The sequence below is a fragment of the Meriones unguiculatus genome, chromosome 3 (assembly GCF_030254825.1).
Source record: "Meriones unguiculatus strain TT.TT164.6M chromosome 3, Bangor_MerUng_6.1, whole genome shotgun sequence".
NCBI lineage: Eukaryota > Metazoa > Chordata > Mammalia > Rodentia > Muridae > Meriones > Meriones unguiculatus.
The window spans coordinates 28513274-28540670 of NC_083351.1; the positions used below are offsets into that span (position 1 = coordinate 28513274).

General features: G+C 44.8%; 1 protein-coding gene across 2 annotated transcripts in view; it reads left to right on the plus strand.

Moving 5' to 3' along the window:
* The first annotated feature begins 676 nt into the window (after nucleotides 1-676).
* Smap2 (small ArfGAP2) overlaps nucleotides 677-27397 on the plus strand; it is a 46303-nt gene continuing 19582 nt past the window's right edge. Inside the window, exon 1 of one of the 2 annotated variants that reach the window (XM_021639476.2) lies at nucleotides 677-1216. In XM_021639476.2, the coding sequence (XP_021495151.1) occupies nucleotides 1114-1216 (103 nt within the window). In that variant the 5' untranslated portion in view covers nucleotides 677-1113. Of the gene's footprint in view, nucleotides 1217-18698; nucleotides 18776-27397 lie in introns of those variants that run through there. The other variant, XM_060379657.1, reaches the window with a different exon arrangement.

Consider the following 27397-nt stretch of genomic DNA (forward strand, 5'->3'; position numbering starts at 1 on the left):
TGAAGGCAGATCTCTTTGAGTTCAAGGCTATCCTGGGCTACAGTATGAAGTAAGTTCTAGGCCATCCAGGGCTACTTAGGGAGAACCTGTTCAAAAATAAATACATAAATCTTCTTTCTTTCTTTCTTTTTTTTAAGAAGGAAAGGAGAAATTCTGCATAGATACTAGGCAGAACAATGCTCAGAGAGGACAGTAGTCTAATGAGTATCAGCGCCAGGAGGCATTCCAAGTTAGACGTGATGGGGAAGGAGGGTGTCATGTCTCTTTAACTTGTGTCTGAGGGTGAGTCCTTTTGTCTTTTGAAGGAAAGGCTAAGCTGAAGGAGCCTGGGATAGCCACGACCCTTGTGTTATATAAGAATAATAAACACATCTCATAAAGGTTGCTGTGAAGAGCATATTTGTGATGATTAATATAAAGCGCTTAGCTCAGTGCCCGCCGCACAGTACGAGCTCCGTAACTCAGGTTGGCTGTTACCTTCACTTTATTCTCCTCACCCTCCTCCTTTCCCACCAGGCTTCATTCATTCTTTTCCAAGGACATGCGAGGGGCGTGTCCTCCCTCCGGCCGCTCTTCCCCTCCAAGCTCCGCCCCCAGGCTCTTCCCGGATTGGCTCCTAGGAGGCGGAGCCGAGGGGAGAGCCCAGTGCGGCGCGGTGGGCGGGGCGCATGCGCGGGTTGGGCTGGGTGGAGGAGGAGAGGAAGAGCTGCCGGAAGTAGGCGGCGGAGGTGGCGGTCGAGCTGGGCGCAGCTGCCAGGGAAACCGAGGCGGGAAGAGCAGCAGGCAGGCCCTCAGCACCGGGGGTCAAGTGTGCGCTCTGCACCCCTGAGGCCGAAGGCTCGCTCCGCCTGGGCAGCGTCTGGCATCCCGCAGTCTCCGCGGGTCCCCGGCTTGCCCGAAGCCCGCCAGGGGGCGCCGCGCTGAGGGGCTGCTGGGTGGGGGGCGGAGGGCGCTGACCCCCGGCCGGCTCGGGGGCCGGGCGGGAGGACACGGCTCGTTGCGCCCCGGAGGTGCGCCTGGGCGGGGGCCCCGAGGCCTCAGCCCCGGACCGAGGCAGGGGTTCCTGGGGGCGCAGGGGGCGCGTCGCCCTCTGCCCCCGCCGGCACCCTGGCCATGACAGGCAAGTCGGTGAAGGACGTGGATCGGTACCAGGCGGTCCTGGCCAACCTGCTGCTGGAGGAAGATAACAAGTTCTGTGCTGACTGCCAGTCCAAAGGTAGCGCATCCGCGGCGCCGGCGCGGGGCCAGCTGCGGGGCGGCGGCGTGGTGGTGGCCTGAGTCGGGAGGGGGTTCTGGAGCGCAGGGGCGAGCCCTCTTCGGATGACAACGCGTGCCACCCTCGCCCAAGAGCCTGTTGGGTTTCCTGGGGTTCGGGGTTTGGTGTGGGCGACTGTAGTGTGTGTGTGTGTGTGTGTCAGCGTCAGCGTCAGCGTGGTGGAGATGGTACAGTGGGGGTGGGGTTGCCCGGTGTGTTCAGGTTAGAATGTCTGTGTTGCAGGCTCTGAATGGCTGCTGGGCTCGCTGTCATCCAGAGCCGGCAGCCCTTCACTTGGCAAAGCTGTGGGTGAGCTGCAGTGGGGTGGGGGTGGGGGTGGGGGTGGGAAGGAAGGTGAGATGACGGGGAGGAAAACTGTCGAAATGATTTTTAAAGGCGGTATCCCTTGCTGTCTACTCTTTCACTAGCGACTCCTGTCATTTTGCCACCTTGTTGAGCTCTGACAGAGTGCTTAGGTGGCTTTCTTCCCCAGGACGTGTGCACCGAGAAGCTGCCTCATGCAGTGACACAGTGCGAATTTCTAGATAAGCCTAGCCTTGGCCTGTAGAGGCCTTATGCGTGTGTGGTGGCCAAAACTAGCAGACCTGGGCTGTAGGGCAGGACTCATTCCAGCAGGGAGAAAAGGAAGCAAGGAATTCATTGAATTTGCTATTTCCTTGGTGATTACACTTCTAGGGGTGACATGGGAAGGACCATTGTGAATTGGCCACATCCATTTAGCCTGTTTTCTGTGCTGGTTAATGGTTCATGCTGTGATACAATTAAAGGTCGATATGGTAGAAAAATCTACTAGTGAAATATTTTTACTTGGCTTTGTAAATATAAGCAGCTATAATTTAGGGGAGAGGGGTTACTGTTTATTTAGTTTAGTTCCTTTCCCAGATTTGCTATATAGCATACGGGCACACGGTATAAGACAAATTCAGACGTGTGTGTGTGTGTGTGTGTGTGTGTGTATTAATTTTGAGAAAAGGGGTAGATTCTTAACCCGTGCTTCATGTGATTGTGGTTTATTTTAGAGTAAGGTTATGTAAGAAGGGCACAAGAATGATGATGCATTGATGTAGCCTCCTAGTAATAAATTTTAGTGACCTCTATCAGTAGGCAAATGGAAGGAACTGCTGGGAAAGCAGATCCCCAGATTCCTGTCCTGAGTTTTTACCTTAACAGGAGTTCATTTAGAAGGGGTATTTGTGATCAGCTTATGTTGAGTAGCTTAAATTTCTTATAGATCGATTATTGTTCGATCTATTGGAAGGTTTGGCTTAAAATTGAGGAGCATCTTTGTTTTACTCACATTCCCTCAGTGTCCTGAATTGACAGACTTAGCTCACAGTGAGGCACCCTCTGATTGAGCATTGCCACATTTGGGGAATCAGATGCTGTTTTGGTGATTTTTTTTTTTTTTTTTTAGAACTACCCCTTCCCTCTTTCTTATGTGCTGTTATACTTACTCATTCCAATAAAATACGCCACGTGGAAGAGAGAGGTTTATATACCATCTCTTCCTCCAAATTTCCTGTTGCCCTTTATTAATAGCCTTACTGGGTATAATCAGACCTGAAGCTTTAGTCAATTTCTAATGAGAACTGGTAGCTGGGGCCTGTGAAAGGGCTCAGTGGGTAAAAGTGCTTGCCACCAAGGCTGACAACCTGAGTTTGATCCCCAGGACTTGCATGGTAAGAGGAGAGAACCACCTCTCATAAACTGTCCCCTGACCTCCACATGGGTACTGTGGCACATGTGCAAATCCCCACAAAGCCAACGAATAAAATGTGAAAAATGAACAACAACAAACTAGTAGCTGTCTGCCACTGACGCTGAAACCTTGGATCGTGAATGTTCTGAAGTTAGAAATTCTTTTCATCACATGTTCTCACTATTAAAAAAGAGATGCCCACGTGTCCATTTATTTTTTTTTTTCCCAGTTCTGTTAAACAGGCTTTTGCTGAGGCCTCTGTTTATCTAGTTGGAGAACTGTCTAGCCCAGGCTGCTGGTTAGCCCCTCCTTTGTTCTGTTCCTCTTTTCCACTTTCTGCTGCTGCAGTGAACATATAGGCAGTTCTCAGAAGGTGGGAAAGAGAGACATTTGCATCACTGGACTGTTACCTGCTCAGCACTGATAAAAAAAGGACTGGAGTTGGCAGAAGAATTTAAAATAAGATTTGGGTTTGCATTTACTTTTCACCCCCTCTTGTTCTTTTTTAGAGAATTGAGAGCTGTCCAGACAGAGTCTGGAGAGTGATCGTCTATTAGTATTTAGTCTACAAACCTATAAGTGGGTACTCCCAAAATGACTTCTCTCTTTAAAATTTAATATTACGTTTTAATTAATTTGTTTCTCTCACTGTCTGTCTCTATCTGTGTGTGTGTGTCTATAGGATAGAGAACAACTTCCACCATGTGGGGAGTGAACTCAAGTGGTCAGGCTTGGTGGCGGGGATCCTTCCTTACCCACTGAGCCGTGTTGCCACCCTGGCTTTTTATTTATTTTCAGAAAAATTCTCTCTCATAAGAACTTTATTTTTAGTTTAAATCTTATGTGTGTGTGAGTGCGAAGTCCATGGATGCTAGGAGAGAGTGTCAGATCCCTTGGAACTGGAGTTACAGGTAGTTGTGAGTCACTGAGGTGGGTGCTGGGAACTGAACTCAGGCCTTCTAAAGAACACTGTGAATTCTGAGCTACAGAATAACTTCTGTAGTTCCCTGACTCTTCCTTTTAACATCATGTTTAGGAGTGACATTTATTAGTTGATCCTTAAAATAATGTAACTTGAACATCAGAATAGAGAATAAGCAGGCACTCTTCTCTCTCTATTCAGTAGAAGAACTGTTGGACCAGGTTCCCAAGTGTCCAGGACTACTTTGGCATTGTTTTGTAAAAAAAAAAAAAAAAAAAAAAAAAATGCCAATGCAGAGCGATGGTGGCGCACACCCAGCGCTCGAGAGGCAGAGACAGGTGACCTCTGTGAGTTCAAGACCAGCCTGGTCTACAAAGTGAGTTCAGGACAGCCAGGGCTACACAAAGAAATCCTGTCTCAAAAGACAAAAACAAACAAGCAAAGGCACAATTTAAACCATCTGAGGAGGGCCACAGCTGTAATCCCAGAATTCAGGAGTTGGAAGCAGGAAGGGACATAAGTTCAGTTATCCTCAGGAAGTTTGAGGATGGCCTGGGCTGTGTAAGAGCCTGTCTCAAAAGGCTCCCTTTCCCAAATGCTATGACTTGTTCTTAGCCAAAGATACAGTTTCCTTGTCATGAAAGCTCCCAGGTTAATACCCAAATGGACTGACTTCACTAATGATACACAGAGGACAGAACTCGTGTATGATCCAGGTATGTCCCTGGTCACTGGCAGCTTGAGAGCTGTCTCCATCATACTTCCTTTGTACTTGGGGTCACAGTGGCCCAAGGCTTGGCCTTCAGCTCGGCAGCTCCAGATGTTTCCCAGTGTGTGGGGATTAGCCCATTCAGAGACTGTTGTTTTACCCAGATGCTATCATTTACCACTGGAGGGTCTGCCCTTCTTAGGATCTGCGAACTCCTGTCCACCTTTGGGACATTAGCAGTGTCAAGGTTTGTGAGAAACAGAGAGAAATAGAGAGCAAAGAACTGACAGGGGTGACATATGATGAGCTTGTGGAATATATGTGTGGGACTGACGCACCTCATGGAATTCTAGAGTCTTGAGAGCTTTGTTAGTTTTTCCCTTCCCTCTCTGTTACATCTTGTCTGTGAAATGTTTCCCCTCTAATTACCTAACCACTGACTCTGTTTCATCTTCTAATATATATATATATATATATATATATATTTATTTAAGTTGATTTTCATGTGGTTTAAAATTCAAAAAATCTAAAAGACGACAGAATGTGAAAAGTCATTGTCCTAAGGTGACCTGTAGCCACCTTTGTTCTCTTCCTGGATATAACTACTGTTGGCTATTTTTTACCTCTCCTGGTTCTTTGTTTGAAACAGGGTCTTATAGCCCAGGCAGGCCTTGACCTCTATATAAATGAGCTCCTGTTCTACCTCCCCAACACTTGTATTGTACAGGCATGCACCCCTGTACCTGATTTCTTAGCTGTGTATTTGAGACAGGTCTGTATAGCTTTGGCGGGACTGGAACTTGCTATGTAGACCAGACTAGATGCAAACTTTCTGTGATCCTCCCATCTCTTCCAAGGGCTTTGCCTTACCTGACTTCCATTTAAAACGTATGTGTGGGGGATATGTGTGTGAGGATGTGTATACGCATGTCTATTTGTGGAAGCCTTCTGTGGACATTGGGTGTCTTCCTTAATAGATGTCCATGTTTGTTGTTGTTGTTGTTTTGTTTTTTGAGACAGATCTGTCACTGATTCTGGCTAACCTAGCCATCTTGTCCTGAGGATTCCCTGTGTCTGCCTCCTGTACACTGGGGTTTTAGGCAGGCTGCCATGCCCGCCTGGCTTTAGGTGAGCTTTGGAGCTCTGAACGCCAGTCCTCACTTGCAGGGTGAGTGCTTTACTTGCTGAGCCTTCTCTGCAGCCTCTTACCTGATTTTTGAGAGGTACTATGTGCATGGACAATGTCATTGTCTTTTTGTATGTGTGTGTGTGTGTGTGTGTGTGTGTGTGTGTGTGTGTGTGTGTATGTGGGCATTAAACAATGACATCAGATGTAAAGGTTTTCAGCACTTTTGTGCAAATAGCACATTACCCACTGCTTTTAGTCTCTTGGATTTTTCAGTCAATAGCATAACATGAGACCATGAAAATTTACTGTCCATGTGCACTAAAGAGTGCCTGCATTATTTCAAGCCCATACACAATGCTGTATTTCTATCAAGTTGGGAGATATTATTGAGTGATTTTGAAGATAGCTTTCTCTCATGGAAGGTATCTTTGAAAAGTGTGCACAGGGGCTAGAGAGATGGTTCAGTGGTTAAGAGCACTTGAGACCTTTGTAGAAGACCCAACTATGGTTCCCAGCACCTAGATGGTGGCTCACAACTATCTGTAAACTCCCGTTCCAGGGATCTAATATCCTTCTCTGGCTTTCATGGTCTGATGTGGCATACAGACATACATGCAGGTATAACATTCTTACACATAAAATTAGAATGATTTAAAATTTATTATTATTTTTTTCTGAGACAGGGTTTCTCTGTGTAGCCTGTGGCTGTCCTGGAACTTGCTCTGTAGATTAGGCTGGCCTCGAACTCACAGAAATCTGCCTGCCTCTGTCTCCCGAGTGCTGGGATTAAAGGCATATGCCACCACCACCTGGCATTTGAATACATCTTCCAATAAAGTATCTACAGCACTCAGAGCCAAGGGGGCAGTGATGGAAAGGACTTCCCCTTGGTGATGGAGCATCTGGTTAGACCTTTCACCTGCTTTGTGACCCTCAGCATGCTAGCCCACTGTTTCAGCTCCATTTTCTTAGTTGGAAAAAATAACACAAAGTGTTATTAAGATGCAAACATCATTTATTTTTACTATTTTGTTCTGTTTTGTTTTTTTGAGACAGGGTCTCTCTGTGTAACCCTGACTGTCCTGGACTCCCTCTTTGGAACAGGCTGGCCTTGAACTCACAGAGATCTACCTGCCTCTGACGGCACCACCTATGATGTGCCACCACCACCTGGCTGGTTTACCGTTCTTGATCTTATTTATTTTATCTTGATTTTATTAGTTTAATTTTTTAACTTTATATTCTTAAAATACTCTGGTTACTGGAAGCCAAGGTTAGAATGACTCACAGTAATCCCCTGGTCCTTAAGCCAAAACCATTTCCTATATATGGGAGTTCTGGGGTTTTTGCAAATGTGCTTTACAGGACCCTTGAGGATAACCTGGATGTTTCCTGCATCTTCAAACATGAATGAGAGATTAGACTAGGGAATTTCTTTGTGTGGAAATTTTCTAGTAGTAATCCTAAATATTAACCTTTAAAAATTAAAAAAAAAATTATTACATGTTAATTGTGTGTATGTGTGTTCACCTGCACATGCTACAGCACATGTGTGAAGGTCAAAGGACACCTTGTAGGGATCAGTTCTCTCTCTCTGCTCTCTGGATCCTGGGACTGAGCTCGGGTAGGCTTGGCAGCAAGGAACTTTGCCTGATGCATTGTCACACCAGCCCAGTCTTGACTTTTACACATTAATATTTACCTCTCCTTTTATTTGTTCTTTATCAATGGCATATCATTGTTTTATAACTACCATTCCTTAGAACACAGACTTTTCTGTCAACCTTAAGTTATTTTAGCTTCCTGTCATTGGCAAATGATAATGTAGAAATGTATTTTTTAACCTTCTTGAGCTTAAAGCCCCCCCTGATGTAGACAGACAGAATTTCCACTTCCAGTTCCAGCTTTCTTGCTGTTATATCCTCAGAAAGATATATCTTTCTGAGCTTTTACAGTTGTTGCATCTTAATTCTGATAGCCATGATTATTATTGACAAGTTTTACTGAAAGTAATTTATCAAAGCCACCACTAAATCATCTCATAGTAACAATATTAAGGCTGTTCCCGGGAGACACTTCCTTGTTTATTCTGCTTTCCGTTTAAATTTTACCTTGTGGCAAAGAGGAAAAGAGTACAGAATTCTCTTAGGGAGAGCTCACTGTAGACTGGAGATTCCATGCTATATGTATGTGTATGTGTGTATGTATGTATGTTTACATATTGAGTAATGTATCCTAAAGTGGCATGTGGTGGCACATCCCTGTAATCATATCAGCCAGAGGATCAGGAACTCAAGATCATCCCGAGCCAGCCTAAGCTACATGAAACCCTGTCTTCATTTTCTTTTTTTTTTTTAATTATTTATTTTTTTACATTGGTGTTCTGCCTTCATGTGTGTCTGTGTGAGGGTGTCAGATCTCCTGCAACTGTAATTACAGGCAGTTGTGAGCTGCCATGTGGTTGACTGGGAATTGAACTCAAGTCCTTTGGAAGAACAGCCAGTGTTCTTAACCACTGAGCATTCTCTCTAGCCCCCGAAACCCTGTCTTAAAAGGCCAATAAAAGCAAGCAAACAACAACAAAACACCCCAGTAAAATGAAACAGAAGTTTTAAGCACTCATTCTGTGCCAGACACTGTGCAGGGACATATGCTAGAATTCAAAGATGAGGTCTTTGATTTCAAAGGTGTTATATTCTAATGGGGAAGTAGATGCATCAAGCAGATAGTCATCATGGCAGTGCGTACAGGGAAAATCGAAAGCACTGAAGGAGGCAGAAAGGGCTTCCTCAGGAAGTCACGGCTTCAAAGAGGCAATTAAGCTGCGCCTGAAAGGGTTCACAGGGTGGTGCCAGGAGAACTTAGGGAGCTGTACTCTGCTGTGTGCACTCACGTGTGTGCATATGTGTGCATTATTTAGGGTGATTTGAACGTTGTGTAGTGTGAGGGTTAAGATTTGGTAGCTAGTCAAGGCCTACTAAGGTTAAAATTTCACCTCTCCAGGCGACTTTGTGCGCTTTGAGATTATGAATATGCGTTATGCTTTAGATGCTTTTGTATACATCCAACCTTGTAGGTCCATCTGCTTCTGCAGTTGGATTTTAAGCCTCACAGGCATGAACCGCTTGGCTGTTGCTGAGTAGTGAAAGAGCTTTGAGTACTGAGCCTGCATCCTCTGTATGGCAGTGTGCTTTCACGAATACGTGACTCTCTCTTAGAGCAGTCCGGTGAGGCACCAGCAGTAGAGCGCCGTCTGCAGCCAGCGCCGTTGTTCTGGAAGCTTGACTGTGCTCCTGTGCTCAGGCAGGCCATGTGTCGAGTAGTTGCTGCGTCTGCTTGATTGTATAAGGTGCTTCCTTGGTAGCAAATCTTGTTTCCAGATAAATCACCCCCTTTCTGCCTTTGTTATCTGATGTCATTATGGGATGTAGGTGGCAGCTTTCTTGGGCACAGTTCTCTATATAACTGTTCATCACATGAGTCATTGTCTGTTTCTGTTCTTCTGCCTGCAAATTCCAACCTGAAAATAATATGCAGTTGGTGGCTGTGACACATTATTCATTATGTACATTGCTTAGTGTTAGTGCACTCTGTGTTAGTGCTTGTGGAGGAAGGGTAAGTGTCACTAAAGCAGTTAGACTCTTTCTCCAGTTGATGTTCCCCCATTAAAAGCATGCCCAACAAAAGGCTGTGTCACACTCGCATGCTGCACATTGCAAGCGCTCGGAGCCTTCTGTTTGAACAAGTGGCCAGTCTCAGTGATAGTAACACTGAGGAGGTTCTGCACTGCTCCCGGAGGAGGCAGCTTCGTACAGGACAGAGAAGGTTAGGAGGGGTCTCTATAGAGTAGGACACCTGTACTCGTTCATTTACCTCACTCTGCTGATGGGATAGTGTTCCTCGCTGGCTAATTGTGTTTGTGGTACTGGGGGTTTGGCTTCTCACAGGTCAGGCAAACACCCTACCACCCTCCGTCACCCCAACCCCCATTTTGTAGATAGGGTTTTCCTGTGTAGTCCTGACTAGCCTGGAACTCACTGGGTAGGGCAAAGCCTCAAACTTGTGAGGAGTCTCCCGCTCTGTCTGCCAAGGGCTGGGATACGGGAGGGCATCACTGTACCCAGCCCCCTTTCTAAACTTTTTGAGACGGAGCCTCTCCAGGTTGGTTTGAACTTTTGAACTTCCGCCTCAGTCTCTTAAATGACTGGGATTACAGGCCTGTGCACTAGACCCAGTGCACCCAGCCCAGATCACTTTTTTCTTCGTCCCCTCTCTCTCTCTCTCTCTCTCTCTCTTTTGAGACAGGACCTGGTGTTTCCCAGGGCTTTTGAAATCACTATGTAGCTGAAGATGACCTTTAACTTCTGATCTTTTTGCCTCCAGTTCACCAGTGCTAGGATTACAGGCAGGTGCCACCACGCGTGGCTCACATGCTGGTAGGCATCAAAGCCAAAGCTTCATTCATGTCAGGCAAGAACTTGGTAAGTGTGCTACATCCCAGCCCATGGGCGGCTTCTTAGGTTGTGATTTGCCACACCTGAAGTGTCCTCAAGGATGTAAGGCCACAAGGGTCAGGACTCGGGACTGTCTTCACTATCTTCCAAGCAGTGGTAGGGTTTAGTAAGGTCAGACTAAGCAAATCACTGAATGAGTGAGTGAATGAACGAACGTGTGAATTTTATCATCTGTGCCTATTTTGTTCTTTACTAGAAGAAAAATTTACAGGACATTTAGACAAAAGAAAATTATTTTCTAAAAAGTAATTTAAAAAATATGTTTGACATACCCGTTAGAAGGTTTCCTCAGTCAAGGACCAGTTAGGGAAACAGAAACCAGTGGATCATGGAATTGAGTACAGCTAAGTGGCTCTTAGACACCCAAGCATTTGTGGTATCCAGGAGCTACTGCGAGGCTAAGGAAGTTAGAAAGTGCCAGACACCCATGAATGCTCCAGCGCAAGGCAAGAGGAATTGTCTGGTGGCAGCTGGAACCCATGCCAAATAAGAGAACTCTGACTTCTCTCCCTCGTTTGCCATTTTCCCTTACTAGACTCTCTCACGGAGGGAATTTATCTAGAAGTCATTTGAAAAGGGGGGCTGGGAAGTAGAGCTGGCTCTCTGCGATCGGGAATAAGGGGTGGGGCAAGGCAAGACGGGGCTGGTCCCCTTTGGCCGTAAGGGATAAGTACTCAGAAGTCTTCCAGGTAAGCGTGCACAGGAGATGGGAAGGGGTTTTTGGCAGAATCTGCCTCACGCGCATCTAAAGGATCCTAACAATTGCCGAGAGGAAGCGATGAGGCAGTAAGTCATAATCTGGAAGGCTGTGTGATAGGTTGAAACTTTGACTTTTGTTTGCCGCCAGGTGCTGTGCATCAGCTTATGGTTTGGTTACTCAGAAAATCAGTTCCCAGTTCTGGGAAGCCTAGGGTCTCAGGAGATTGCCCCATCCTCCCCTGGGTGACTTGAGTCAGCAATACAAAGTTGCACAGTTTTGTGGTAGTTAAAGGTATTTGCAGTGGCATCGATTTTCCTTGTGCCATGGCACCCCTTCATCTAGGCTTGTTGGGTGAGGGGTGGGGGGCTGGTGGCTGTTGTATCCCAAGAACTTCAATTAGGTTAGTTAGTACTAGGTGAAAAACGGGACATCACTCTTTGTGAGTTCGAGCCCAGCCTGGTCTATAGAGCAAGTTCCAGGACAGCCAAAGCTGCACAGAGAAACCCTGTCTGGAAAAAAAAAAGTGACATCACTAGATGTATTATTTTTTTCTGCACTAAACCTGAAAAGTATATTATAGTCTTGCAAGGAATGTCGCTGCTCTGTCTAAAGGGAAAGCTTGCCAAGCTGTGGCTGCTAATTTTCTTCCTGATTATAAAAGCATTTGTGTTACGTGATTCCGGTTCAGCACTTTCTAGAAGTGCTTTTTTTGTCAATCAGGTCACCTGCATTTGGGCTTGTTAATGGCTTTGGTGGAACTAGGCCAGCAAAAGGACTTGTTTCAGTGTGAGTATGTTTGTTTTTGAGCTATTATTTTCCACAGATTAAGGGAACATTATTGTTTAAGTTGTCACCAACTATGAAAATCACAAGGTTTTCATTTTTTTTTTTTCACTTTTCTCTGAAAAATTCATTTCTTCTTGACAGACATTCTTGTAATTCACAGATACAATTATATGCGGTTTGGGTTTTATTTACTTACTTTTGAGACATCTTGCCATGTAGCTCTGACTGTCCTGAACTTACTGTGTAGCCTAGGCTGGCCTTAGACTTGTGGCAGTCCTTTTAGCTCAGTCACCTAAAGGCTAGGATCACCTGAGTGATCCACCATGCCTGACTTAGATTTTTATATTTTAATTAAATAAGTAAGTAAATAATTTTGAGGAAGTTGAGACAGAGCCTCACATGGTTCAGGCTGGCCTTGAACTCCCTACATATCTGCCCTACAAGAGGGCGGATACCTTGCCCTCTTGATCATGCTCTAACCACCGGGAAGCATGGGAGCTACAGGCATGTACCACTACAGCTAGCTTTGGAATTTGGTATTTGAAATATTTGACTTTTCCCCAGAATGCCAGCCAGACCATTTGTCTTTAAAGGTACATCCTAAAGGCACATCTATGCCTTTGTAAAGCTTCATGTTTTATAATGATAATTATTTCTTACTGTGTTTGACTCTTCCCTTTCTCAAACTTTCTCCTTCCCTACCCCACTCTTCTGGATCCTGTATTTCCCAACAGGCTTTATGAACGCTGGTCCATTGATGGCTGAACGGCAGGTCCTCCCCCAGTGGAAAGCCCTAGAGATGAGCCAAATTCACCTTCAGCTGTGGCCACCCGGCAGTGTAAGGTTGCTGTGGGGTTGTATTCAGTTTGTCAACTTTCCACCTTCCCCATGCTCCCTGTCATGTGGCTGAAACCTGCCTTGGAATCTCACCCCCCTAACCTGTGGCTTGCAGAGGAATAAGGTTTTCGATTTCTTTTTTCATTCACAGTAAATGCAGACTTTGGACAATTTTAGATACATAGAGAATACAGTTTAAAAACATGCTAGGTTTCACAAGTCCACCTGCAGAAAGAGTTTGTTGATTTTGTTTTTCTTAAAAAAAATTAACTCAGCTTTTACAGGGAATGTGTTAGTCCTAAACTGGATCCTTTTGGCTTCCAGTCACTGTCTCTCTCAGCCCCGGCTGAATCAATGCTTTTGGTCCTACTCTGTGGTATGTAAAGGACAGTAAAGGACTCAGGAGGGAGGGAGACTGCCCTGGTGGGGTTAATTGTGTGCCAGCATAGTGACTAGCAAGTAGAGCATCTTTCCCTTTCCTTTCTTCAGAGAGCTGTTTCCCTTGGTTTGCTTTCCTTTCCATTGCTGTGGTAAACACCAGGATCAAAAGCAACCTGGGAAGGAAAGGGTTGATCTGGTTTGCATTTCTCATAGCCCCTAATTGAGGAAGTTGGCAGGAAATCAAGCAGGGGCAGAGGCAGGGCCGTGAGGAAAGCTGCTTACTGACTCAGCTGCCATTCCTATACTTTCCTGGATCCACCTGCCCAGCAGTGGCACAGCCTGCAGTGAGCTGGGCCCCGAGGCAGCAATCCACAGTCAAGAAGATAACTCAATAGACCTGCCTGCAGACCAGTCTGATGAGGCCTTTCCTCAGCTGAGGTTCCCTCCTGCCGCATGACCCTGGTTTGCGTGGAGCTGACAAAAGCCAGCCAGCAGACTCTCTTTTGCAGCAGTGGCGAGTGAAGGCTAGTCTGTGGCGACCCAGCCCCACCCCAGAGCAGCTGTGTGCGAATCCCACTGTGTTACTTCCCCTCGTTTGCCCCCAGTGCACAGAGCTTGATGTTGCTTTTAACTTCTTCCTCTTTTCTTACCTGACTGGAAGTCCCCGAATGTGTAGCTTTAGAAATGAGTTCTCTTTCATTTTTGGCTTTGAGTTGAAAGAATTCACTTTACTAGCACATTGACAGTTTTAGTTCTGATGCTGTTTTTTGTTTTGGTTTGGTTTGTTTTTTCGAGGCATGGTTTCTCTGTGTAGGCCTGGCTGTCCTGGAACTCATTTTGTAGACCAGGCTGGCCTCAAACTAAGAGATCTGCCAGCCTCTGCCTCCTCCAGATGCTGGAATTAAAGGAGTTTGCCATCGCGTCTGGCAATTCTTATGCTTTGGAAAAATCATATCTTATGAGAACTTTCTGCCTCCAGGCCTTTCTGTTGCTGTTGGTACGTCAGCCCCTGTGATAACTGACACAAACTTAGAGCAGAGCTACCAAGGACAAACACTCCCCCTCCCCCTCCTTACCAAGTGACAAGCGGCAGAGCTCTTGGAAACCACTTTCAGTGTGACAGCAGACTTGATAAGGAAAAAATGAAAAAGATTCAGTCAGGCTCTCATGCCGGGCTGGAAGTGTGTTTATCCAGAGTAGCTGTTGGCACAGAGCTTGGCTTCGTCACTCTGAAAGTGGTCATGGGGAATTTGGCGGAATTGCTGCAGATCGGGGAAATCTAAGAAAAGGTCTTTTTTGTCGTGTGGGGTTGCTTTATGTTCCCAGCTCAGACGGGAGAGCAAGGACTATCTTTAAATGAAGCTTTAGAACCAGGCGGATGCAGTTTCGTTCCCCTGGGCACCCTCCTTGGTTCTGAGCCTTGTCTGCGCAGAAGCATCTCAGCACAAGTGACTCAAATTGAGGGTCTACATTATGGCAGAGCAAAAATAGATCCTCATTTCATTAGACTGCTCATGTATTTAAGGGGGAGGGGAAGACTTGTTGCCATAGGAACAGACTCCTAGAGCAGGGTTTTTGTTTTTTATTTAATCTTAGGAGATTTGTGGAGTGGGGAGGTGTGGGTATTTTCTAAGCATTAGAAGCTGTTGCCTTTAAAAGCAGAGCTTTGAGCTGCCATCTTTTTTGACCATGACATTTATCCATATTCATGATAAAATAATTGGAAAGTATGAAAAACAAAATCACACAAATGATAGTTCTCAGAATGCTCACTGCTCATTATTTACTTGAGTTTGTACTTCATTAATTTTTATGACATTATTGTTTCATTTAACATTTGTCATGGATATTTTCATGACCCTAAAACATGTAAATAACTTTATTTTTAAAAACATACTCTGTCATGTGTTGGGCATTTGGGTTTTCAGTTTTCATCATTACAGATGATAGCGCAATGTAAATTTTTGTGCTACTGTTAGACTGGTAAGTTATTTATGTGTTTAGCCCTGAGTAGTCATGGGCCTTTCTAATTCAAAAAGGTTGGGTGTCGTCTCCGGGTTGGACGTTTAGAGACGGTTTTGCCGTAGGGGCTGTCATTCTGAAATGCTCTGCCGTCTGTTGAGGCAAGGAGTGGAGAGAGGGGACATCGGTTATGTGTCACATGGCAGCAGGCTGGGCCAGCACACCACGCCGTGCCTGTTGGGAAAGTGTTGTGGCACTGTGATTAGCTCCGTAGGTGTTCACACAGTCTTCCTTCACTCAAGCCTAGCCACTGGGGAGGTGGGTTAGAGGCCCTACTTTGCTGAAAAGGGAATGATAGTAATTGCTACAATTTTTATTTTTTAAGCAGTGGTTTTCCTAGCCTGTGAACAAAGACAAAGGACTGTGTTTCTGTGTGTGCATAGCTGATGCACGCTGTCTGGCAGTGTCTCTGTGTCCACCACAAGTAGCATTTCTCTGCTATTGTGTGTTCAGATTTTTTTCTTTTTTAATTGTAACAGTCCGCTTCACACTGTTGACTGGGGTAATGGAGACCTGTGACATTCTAGGAAGCTGAGAGGTGAATCTCGTGGCTGCTTTGCAGTAATTGCTTCTTTGCAGCATTTCATTTGGGTGCTCCTGGCATCTGTGCCACATGGAAGTGGAGCCAGTCCCAAAGCTGATCCCTTGCCCTCTGTAGGAGGTTTCAGTGTGACACAGCCTCTGGGGGACTGTGGCAAGGGGTGTGAAGCTGGAGGCTGAAATAGCAGTCCTTTCGCCCTTTTGTGGGGTGGGAGTAAATATTTAGACACTGTTCTGGTGGAATTAATAATATCCCTACAGCAGTTCTAGAGGCTCTCTTTGTCCGCACTGAGGCAGGTTTGCTTAACTGAAGAGCCTTACCTTGGCTGCTGGAAGCTGTGATTATTTTCCTAGAGTCCTGTTCAGTCTGCACATACACATCCCTGTGCAGATCTGTCTGTAGGGCTGGCATCTTTGCTCTTCCCCATGTCAAACGTTTCCATCTATTTCCATATATCTTTCTCCATGAAAGGGCAAACCTTTTGATCTCCTCCCTTAGGCAGTGCTGTTTGGTGACTAACATTCAGCATGCCACTGGACTAGCCATTTGTGCTTTGATCTTAAAATTAATTTCCATGCTGCTGTTTATTCAGAAATTCAGAGCCGTCTAACTTGTTTAGATATGGTTGTGATTTAGGTAAATGACACTGCTTTTCCGTGTGTTTGCCATTGGTTGGATCTCCTCTGTTGGGTCACAGAGCTCATCTGTTGACGCAGAAGGTTTTGTGTAAAGCCACTGCCTAGGCGAAAAGCCTGTGCTTTGCTGGGAACAGCTGAGAGACTTCTCTTGCCTAGCTATTTGGTCCTGGGATCCAACATGTCACACTTGTCCCTCTGAGCTTCCTTTTGAGGAAAGGGAGGAGCAGAAATTGAAAGACAGGAGTGTATCTTCACACTCAGTCCCAGATGCTACATGTCTAGCCGCACAATCATGTTACAGTAAAAAGAATGCCTCAGAGTGAGGTACGGCTTAATAACTGTTGTTGAGCACTTACTGTTTTAGGGGTAGGTAGAGACGGTTCTAATTCCAGTTCAACTGATGATCATTTCTTTAATGAACTGAAGCTCTTAGAGGCTCAGTTTTTCTCTCTGTGCTTGAACTAGAAAATCTTTAACGTTCTTTTCAATTTAAGAATTGTGGGGCTGGAGAAATGGTTCAGTGGTTAAGAGCACAGCCTGCTCTTCCTTAAAGGACCCAGGTTCAATTCCCAGCACCCACATGGCAGCTCACAACTGTCCATAACTTCAGTTCCAGGGATTCTAATACCTTTGTACCAATGCACAGAAAATAAAATTAAATAAATTGTTAAAAAAAAAAGAATTGTGTATTTGTATTCGTCAACTTTCTGTCACTATAATGAGAAATCCAAGGCAGTTATCTTATGAAGAGAAGAGGCTTGGGGAGCTGTCAAGAGCACTGTCTGATTTTGCAGAAGTCCCAGGTTCAGTTCTCAGCACCCAAATGGCAGTGTCCACCCAACCGCCTGCGACCCCAGTCCCCGGGAATCTGACGTCCTCTCCTAGCCTTCATGGGCACCGGGTGTGCATGGGGTGCACATACATGCACGCATGCAAACCCATGTATGCATAAAGTAAATACGTTGAAAATATTTTTTTCTTAAAGGAGAAAGCTCTGTTTTGGTTCATGGCTCTGTAGGCTCTATCCACAACAAAGACTGCATGGCTGCAGTATGTGGTTTGGCAAAACCAGGAATCAACAAAGATGATTAGACTAGGGTCTCACATCCTCTCTGATGGCAGACACACAGTGATTTGAAGACTTGCCACAAGGCCCACTTCTCAAATGTGATACCACCTCCCAGGAGTGCTCCTGTGGGACGAAGCTTTTGACACACAGGCCTGTAGAGCACGTATCAAGCTACAACTCAACTCTAAGCACCTGTCCGTCACAGAAAAGAAAAAACTTTTCTGCAGAATTGGCATGTTTTTCTATCTTGCCTTTTTCAAACTGAAGGCTTAAGACTGATTCCTCTAGGGCGGCATTTCTTGACCTCAGCACTCTTGACATTTTGGTAATTCCTTGTGGGGATTGCCCTGTGTATTTTGGGCGTTTATCAGCAGTCCTCGGCCTCGGGATGCCTAGCACATTTCCACCTCCTGCCAGTTGTGACCATCAAAAATTTCCAGAGACATCAGTGTTCCCCTTAAAGAAGGAAGCACTTTGGTTGGGAAGTATAGGTTGTGGGTAGGTTTACTGTCAATTTTCATGTTGTTCCTCTGTGACTTATTACCAGTTTTATCAGCAGGTTTGTATTCAGTGCTTATCTGTGCAGGGAATGCTAACACTCGATTGTGAGGGACTTAAATGATAATAACAAGGTCTGAAATACCAGGCGCAGCTGGCTGGCTTTGACGTGGTTAGGCAGAGGTTAGCCCAGCCTTCCCTCCCTACTCCTCTGCTTACCTTGTCCGCTGTCAGCGGCTGGTTGAAAGCATTTCCCTGCTGAGACTATCCTCAAGTCAGCAATGCGAATCACGGGTCAGGGCTGTGTCTCGTGTGAGAATCCAGTGCTGTGACAGTTAGCCCTTCAGCTACCCAGGGAAGAAATGAGCATTGGGTAGAAGGAAAGGAATCTTTCCTATGGTTAGAGGATGAAAAGCATCTCATGGGTCAGTTTCCATATCGTCTTTCTCTAGTGGCCTCTTCCAAAAATTTGTGCCCCACTCCCAGTGGGCATGGTCCTTTTGCATTTTCAGTTTTTTCCTTTCTTTTTGAGACTATAATATAATAACATCATTTTGTCCTTCCCTTTCCTCCCTCCAAACTCTATCCCCCCTCCTTGCTTCCTTTCAAATCCATGACCTCATTTTTTCATTAACTGTCATTACAGGTATATATGTGTTTTCTTTTTCCTTTCTCTCCTAAATACAACCTGCTTAGTTTGTATAATGTTATATATATATATTGTTGGTATAATGTGCTTGTGGAGAGTATACAATTTACCCTTGTTCATTCAAACGCTAATTTTCTACCCCACTATCTGGTTTCAAGCCGGACATCGCATTATGATATTTATTCTAAGCATCACCTGTCTCAGGTTTGTGTAAGTGTGCCACCATTTGTTCTCTGTACTTCCGATAAAACAACCAGCCAATGCTGAGCAATGGAGAGAATAGGGTGGGGCATCCTGGTCTGGAGGGGAGGAGAAGGAATCCAGGAGGAGGAGGAGAGGAGAGGCCAGCAGGAGAGGACTTGGATCCATGAGGAGAGATGAATCGGACCTAAGATATGACTAAAAGCAAGTATAACGTGTAAAAATCTGAATGGTAGGAAGCTATGTGGGTTTTGCGGTTTAGGATGGAGTAATCATTGCCCGAATTGTGCTCTAGGTTAACTAAATACATCCTAGTCTCTATGTGGTGATTTGGGTATACATCTGGTTTAGGAATAACCACTGTTTAACTAAAAGATAAATCAATAATAAATATTAATAACCAACAACATATATATTTATTTCCAGGGCTAGCTTTCTTTTTTTTCTTTGTTTCTTTGTTTCTCTCTCTCTCTCACTCTCTCTTTCTCTCTCTTTTTTTTTCTACCCAAGACTGGGTTTCTTTGTGCCTGGCTGTCCTGGAATTTACTCTTTAGATCAGACTGGCCTTGAACTCAGAAATTCACCAGCTTTTGCCTTCCATGTGCTGGGATTAAAAGTGTGTACCACCACAGCCTGGCTGAATTTTTTTTTTTTTTAAATCCACATACTTTTGCCTCCTGAGTTCGGGGATTAAAGACATGTACCACTATGCCCAGCGTTGTCTTGGTTGTTTGTTTTTAAGGATATGAATAGGTACTAATTATTTCAATAAGGAGATTTTGACCTGATGTAACCTAAAAATCACCAGAGAACTGTATGTCTTCAGAAGGGAAGACAGTGACTTCTGACAAGTTAGCTCCATGTGAAGTGAGGTCACGAGCACTAGGAATATAGCTTGATTATGATGCCTGACTTGGAAGGTCACATGCATGGGTACAGATTTGCTGGGCTTGCACTTCTCTATCTGTTAGATAACTGATTCCCTTGCAGGAATCAGTTCCTCCCAGTCTACTGCTATTCGTTAAAATGGCGATTGAACTATATAAGGTTTCAAGACGCACTGGTCTCAAGAGGTCAGACTTTTCTTTCTCTTCTTTTCCTTTCTCTGTTTTTTTTTTTTTTTTTTTTTTTTTTTGACAAAAGATTTTTTTGTGTAGCCTTGGCTATCCTGGAACTAGCTCTATAGACCAGGCTGGCCTCAAACTCAGAGATTCACCTGCCTCTGCCTCCCAAGTGCTGGGATTAAGGGCGTACACTACCACTGCCTGGCTAGGTCAAACTTTTCTACCTGCTAATTTCTGCTATACAATGGCAGTTTAGGAATAACTTTGAATTTGCAGCCACTGATATTTTTTAAATTCACCTTTCACCAGGTCAGATAGAGAATGGTGCATGGTTATGTAGGCTGTGTTCTGTGGGAATCCTCGCAGGGAGGCACTGGGATTCCGGCACCATGATTTTGACACTTAGGCCTGTGTTAGTTTCTGCCTGGGGTTCTGGCAAGCTTTGCTCCTAGTCCAGCTGAGCTTTTGCTGGGGTAATTGCCCGCATGGAGCCTTCAAGCCAAACAATCATTCGTACTGAGATAGTCTCACTGTTTGGCTCCTCATGAAATAGCCTCCTTCCTGCCCTCAATGAAAGCAGCTATTTTTTTTTTATTTCCCCTTCCCCTTTGCAGAGAATCATGTCTCAGCCACTGCTCTTCTGGCTTATTCATAAATGCTGAAGCAGGGTCTTTGTATAGAGGGAATTAGTCAAACTATCGTGGGCTAGCTGGGGACATGAAACATTATAGACATCTGTTCCGCTGACATTCTCTGTGGCATGTTTAACTTTGTACCATTCCTCTATAAAAAGGCCATTTTCACAAAAATATTAGTACTAGGTTTTCATTTATTTCTTTAACTATTTTATACGCTTTTAAAAATAAGTTTTTAAAAAAGTAACAGTCTAGACAGAAAGCCATTGAGGAGAACTCTTAAAAATTGTGATACTGAAGTGCAGCTCTCCACAATTGATGGCTTTGGCGGGGGCGCAGGAGGGGAAGGACACAGTTTTCTTTAAGGAGCTGGCCACCGGGAGTTTGACCGTGCTCCAGTGGTCCAGTGAGTATGTGGGCAACGCAAACTGGACTTTTTTTTCTTCTTATTTTTTTTTGGGGGGGGGGTGTTCCACAAGGACTGAGGGACAGACCTGGGAGGACTGAGAAGTGAGTGTGATCAGGGTTGATGATGTGAAATTCCCAAATAATCAGTCAAAAATGTTTTTACTCGCTTCCTATTCGCCCTCCCCCTCCTCTCCTCCCAGTCCTACCCTCCCTAAAAATATTGTTTAAAAATATGTTTTTAAATGCATATGAGTATTTTGCTTGCATGTTTGTAAGTATGCCGCATGCGTACCTGCTGCCCACAGAGTCCAGAGGAGGGTGCTGGATCCCTCGGAGCTGAACCCATGTCTTCTACAAGTGTTCTTAAAACTGAGCCCTTTCTAGCCCTGTTGTATGTACTCTTCTTCTTCTTCAAGGTTTCAGGTAGCCTGAGCTGGCCTTGAGTTCTGGATCCTCCTGGTTCTACCCCACAGTGCTAGAATTACAGTCATCTCCTGCCATACCTGGCTTAGGTTTGGTTTATTTTTTGTGTATGGTGTGTGTTTGTGTGCACGTGCATGCATATGCAATAGAGAGATTGAGAGAATACTTGCACATGCATGAGTGTGTATGCCGTGGCACATTCCTGGAAGTCAGGGTCAACCTCTGGAGTTGGTCCTTCCCTTCCACCTCATTTGAGGAAGAGTATCATTGTTCATCTTGTATACCACAGGCTAACTAGCCTGTGACCTTCAGGGATTCTTCTATTTCCACCTTTCAGCTTGCTGGAGGAACAGTGGGATTACAGGTATGCTCTACTGCAGCCACTTTTCAGAGGTTCTGGGGGGTGAACTCAGGCTACCATCACATCTACACAGCCAATACTTTAGTCTCTGAGCCATTTCCCCAGCCCTGGCTTAGGGTTTTGTTTTGAGACATATCTTCTCCGTGTAGCCCTGGCTGTCTTGAAATTCACTCTGTAGACCACGCTGGCCTCAAACTCACAGAGATCTGCCTGTCCCAGCTTCCTGAGTGCTGGAACTAAAGGTGTGTATCACCACCACCTCACTGGTGGCATAGGTTTTTAAGAGTTATCTAATTAGAAAGTTTTGTTACCTAAAGGAACTGACAAAAAACAAAACTAAAACCCAGCAGTGGAACAACTTTGGATGAGGATCCTGGAGAGGCTGTGAGAGTTGGAGGAGAAAGGCTTCCTGGGGAAAGCAGCTAGAGCATGGGCTTTACAAACATGTTTCCCAGTAGGAGTGGCCTCCCAAAGGCTTCTGGGATTCTTCTCTGCACTCTACCAGTGTTCCCTCTCCCTTAAAACTAATTACTATTTTTATTTTTATTTTAAGACATTGTCAAACTAAACCACTCAGGCAAGGCCTTGAATCTGCAATCCTTCCGCCTCAGAGGCTGGGATTACAGGATTGGGAGTAGCTGGTGTTACAGGACCACACCAGCAGACCTAGCAACCTAATGAATGTTAGAGGCATTGTAACTATCTTTCAAAAGAGCTAGATTTTAGAGATAATCTAAAGAAGCAAGGAAATTGCTTCTCAAAGAATTGAATGACTTAACTGTAGCATAGTGCAAACGTTTAGCTCTGTGCGATGCAGGGATCAGGCAGATAACTTCAGGTGTGTACAAACGTGTTACTGGACTAGTTCAGAGCAAGAACTGAGTTTCCTAGGAGTCACAGGAAGTTCCTGTGATACTTCCTGATACTTTGGCTGTTAGATTGCTTTGGACTTGTATTCCTTTCTGCAATCCTGTTTTTATGTTTTTCAGTGGTATTTTCCTTTGTGGCCCTCCCTTGCCTGGAGCTGAGGAAAGACTGGGGAGCTTCACAGTGTGTGAGCAAGGCCACCACTTGAGAAAGACTATGGATCCTCCTTTTCTTGCCCAAGACCTCAATTGATTTCTTGATATTAAAAGTTTTCATGTGTTTTGAGAAAAGCCTTGTTGGCTGCAGGTATAGGCATAGGTTTATATTGACTGTCATTTCATCAGTGAGTACTCAGCAGTGTTCTGTTTCACTAACCTCCTTTTCCTGGTCACCTGGGAGAGGTGAGGTTGCTTTGCACCTCCACTGAGGTCGTAGCACTTCCACTGCCGCGTCTGTTCTTGACTGATCACCTTGATTAAGCTGACTCAGCTGGCTTGTATTTTGGTTGACCATAAGAAGCACTGCTGTCCTCTGCTAGCATCTCCTAGCCTCCACCTTTGTCTCGAATATTTCATGTAAACCTAGGAGGAGTGAAGGGCAAGCTTGCTCTGGGAGAGGGAAGTGGTCCAGACAGATGAACGGAATCCACCCAGAGCAAGCCCTCTGCAATAGTCTGTGCCATCAGACAATAGAGCCAGCTACCCTTTGAGATGGGGCCTAACTCACCGCTTGAGAGCCAGGTTAGCACCCGAAGCAGTGACTCTCAGCCTTCCTAATGCTGAGGCCCTTTAATACAGTTCCTCATGTTCCTCATTTTATGGTGACCTCTAGCCATAGAATTATTCTGTTGCTGCTTCGTAACTGCAGTGTTGCTGCTGTTATAAATTGTAATGTAAATATCTGATGATCTTAAAAAAATATCTGATATTCAGGATATCTGATATGTGACTCCTATGAAAGGGTCTTCCGGCCCCCGAAGAGGTAATGACCCACAGGTTGAAAACCACTGACCCAAAAGGTCTTCTGTATCCAGTGGGAAGCTTAGTGGCATTCAAGGTTCTTTGTAATTCTGACCTTTTTTTAAAATAATGATTTATTATTTATTTTTATTTTATGAGTATTGGTGTTTTGTCTGCTTATATGCATGTATGAAGGTGTCAGATCTCCTGGAGCTGAACCTGAGTCCTCTAGAAGAACAGCCAGTGCTCTTAACTGCTGAGCCATCTGTCCAGCCTCTGCACCTCTGACTTTTTAACTCTTTGGTGTAGTGTAATACGCCTTCCCTTAAGTGACCTCAGAAGTGTTTCCATTTTCTCTGTCTCAGACACTTAGGAAGTTTGGTGTCTGCTCTTTTCTTGACTTTGTGCATGCACGTTGACCATGTCCCTGTCTGACAGAAACATTCTTGCAAGATGGCCCAGAGGAACTGGGGGGTGCTCATTCAGAGAAAGAGCTTGTTGAGCAAGTCCTGTTTTAGTCTCATGGTTCCTTAAACTGCTTGTGTTTACAGAAGTTACTGCTTACTATTATTTTGGAATAGGGAACTAGATGGATGGTTTTCTGAATAAATAAAAACAAGCTGGTCAACATAACTCTACTTAAATTCCCACATCAACCAATAATCAAGAAAATGTCCCATAGTCTTACCTACAGGCCAGTCTTATTGCGGCATTTTCTCAATTGAGGATCCCACTTCCCAGATATGTCTAGATTTGTATCAAGGTAACAAAAACAAACCAAGACATTAGCACATTTAAACCAGTTTTCAGTGCAGATCCAGGCTCATGAACTGAATTTGACTGTTTTAGCTTCATTAAGAATTAAAATGTGCATAATTTGATTATCTTGTTTGGCATTTTCATTTACACACACACACACACTGCACATGCATGTGCACACAAGCCATGGCACACATGTGGAGGTAGAAGACAACTAGAAGTTAGCTGTCTTCTATCATGTAAGTTCCTCATCAGACTTAGCAACAAGTGCCTTTACCTGCCGAGCCAGTCTGCACCGTCACTTGGCATTTTTAAAGCCATTGACTAGTCAGGAAGCATGAAGGTAATCCTGTCTGGTCTGCATGGCTGTTGAGGAGATTAGTAAAGCTTACAGAAGGCTGACTGAGGAGGGGGACCCTGCACGAGGGAAGCGCCGTCCGGAGGCTGTGGGCTCAGACAGGATGGACTCTCGCCAGTGCAGGCTTCCGTCTCTCCTTCCTAACCGCCGTGATGTGAACTTGCCGTCTCTCTCTCCACCGTCATGGGCTAAACCTGAACCCGAGAGCCAGAATAAATCATTCCTCCCTAGAATGTTATGTTCTTGACAAACAATGACAAACGGTGTCATAGTGACAAGAAAGGAACGAGCACAGGAAAGGACTCCCTCTTCCCCCCAAAAATTCACCTACAGTGCTAGGAATATAGCTCAGTGGTAGAGCCCTGGCCTAGCATTCATGGCACTCAAACTGCAATTCTCATCACCAGGGGAAAAAAATCACCTCCAAATCATCTGCTAGAGCTATAGCAGTGGACAGGATGTGAAGCCCCACTGTTCACTGTTGACTGACTTTACCACACCGGCTCATTCGCCGTCATTCTGGAGAGCTGACTGTCCAGCCTGTGCCCCTGGTGGGACTTCACTGTTTCTGGTCACGCTGCATTTGTTTTCACACCACCTTGCTTGTTAGACAGTTCTTCCCAGAGTGTGCTACAACCCATCTGCTCATGGGTGAAGTGCTTTGATGGCTTGTCAGAGTGAGCTCATCCCTCTCCTGTGACTGCTTGGCATGTTGGAAACTACTACGCCCTTCACTGATAGGCAGCAAAAAAGATAGGCCAAATTTAAGAAAATAATTCTAATCCCAACTTCTCAGAGATAACTTTTAGTATTTAGTGATTTAGTTTATACTTTAGACACCTTTTGTTGTGTCCAATTCCCGAGACCCCAGAAGGCCACCAGGAGTCAAGTCTGTTGCAAAACACATGAGGATCTTTTTATTACAAGCTAGCTTGGGCCCACACCATCACCTATGCAGCGGTTGGGAGCCCAGAGCCTCGTGCTCAGGATAGGTGGTTGATTTAAAGATTCCAGACCCTCCCAGGCAAGGGAATTCCTGCTTGGCAAGTGTCTATTGGTTGAAACACAAAAGGGGATGTTGCATTTTGAATTGATTTGCTATAGGAATGCCCCCAAGCCATTAATGGTCTGGCTTCCCTTGTTTGGCTGTCCTAGAGGAGAGGGGCAATCTGGGCTGGTTTCCTAGTAACTGGATCTCTAGTGGGCAGGAAAAAAAATGCAGTAAGGCTGGTTCCTCCCCACAGGTGGTTGGACATGTCTCTACCTGTCTGACCTTTGTTCAGGCTTGTGCTTTAAATTTTAAACCAATAATTCAAAAAAAACTAATTTTTAATTCTTTGGTCTCTTTCTTTCCAGGATAGCCATATATTTACTTTTAAGCAATATTAGAATAGATTCATGTGTGCTGTTTTAATACTGAATTTTAATAGTCAATATATCATAAAAGTAGTTCTCTTTTTTTCTTTGTTTTTGTTTTTGAGATAGGGTCAAATGTAGCTCTCACCTTGAACTGTATAGACCAGGCCAGCCTTGTACTTCCAGAGAACCACATACTTCTGCCTCAGTGCTGGGATTAAAAGTGTGCACCACCACATAGAACTATTTCTGTATCAAATGGGGAGCTAAAAATTTCATAATTCCTTTACGTAGTCTACCAATATATGTTTTAGTTTTTAGAAAGCAACACTAAGCCAGGTACAGTGGCTCATACCTATGGTGCCGGTCCTTGAGAGGCTGAGACAGGAGTGTCCCTGTGAGTTCAGTACAATCTGGGCCAAAGTGAGAACCCTATTTTTTTAAATCATAAATAAATAAATAGAAAGTGCAATAGTAAACTTTTTGAGGTGGGCATAGGTGAGACTGGTCTCACTATGTAACTCAGGCTGACCCCGAATTCATGTGCTGGGTTACAGGTATGTGCCTGCATGTCTGACGATAATGAACATTTTTAACATACTCATGTATCCTACCTGCTCTTCCCTTGAGGCATTTCTATAGGTGGCAGGGAGAGGAGTACAAAGGATTTCTTTACCTTTAAATGAACATTAAAAACATTCTGCCTCTCTGCTGTGCCCTAAGAATGACAGCGCCATCAACTCCTACGACACCTACAGGTTAGCAGGAAGAAATGTGGAACAATCACAGACATAAGTACATAACAACCAAGCGCAGCATGAGTTAGAAAACACAAAGGATCAAGCTCACAGCACTTAAAAACACTACTGTTTTAATTGTATTTAATATTAGGTTTGTGGATGGGGGATGTGGGTAGGAATGGCTGAAGCTGGTGTTTAACTATACACCGCTTTTATGTGGTGACGTTTCCCATAATGAAATGTAAGATGAAAAAGAAAAGACAGAAGGACTATGAACTGGTGCAGATTCATAACCAAGGCACTGTGGGCCTCACAGCTCTGAGGCAGGCACTCTGCCACTGAGCTGTACCCCAAACACTAAACAGAAAACATTTTATGTAAACAGCATGATGTGTGTGGATGTTGGCTAGGCTACATGGAGGATGGAGAAAAAGCCTTTTAGGCTCTGCAACAGCATGTACCAAGCCTTGAGGTGGACAGGCTGGTGCCCTGAGGACATGAAGGGAAGCTGGGGTTGTGTCTAGGCATGGGTAGACACACAAGACCTTGGAGGCCAGGTATTCAGTACATACCTCTAATCTCAGGATTTAAGAAGCCTAGGCAGGAGGAATGCCATAATCTCAAAGCCAGCCTGGGTTACATAGCAAGTACCAGGCCAGCAAGGCCTGTGTAACAAGATCTGTCTCAAAAAATAACAAAACAAGAGTAAGTTAAAAGGCCTATGGAGACTATGTTAATAATTTTGTTCTTTTTTATTATTTTTAATTCTCTTTCCCTCTCTCTCTCTCTCTTTCTTTCTCTCTCTCTCTGTGTGCCCGCATGTGCGTGCATGAAATTCACACCAGTTTACATTATTACTTCTGTGTAGGAAACCCCATGGAAGACTATAGTCAGAA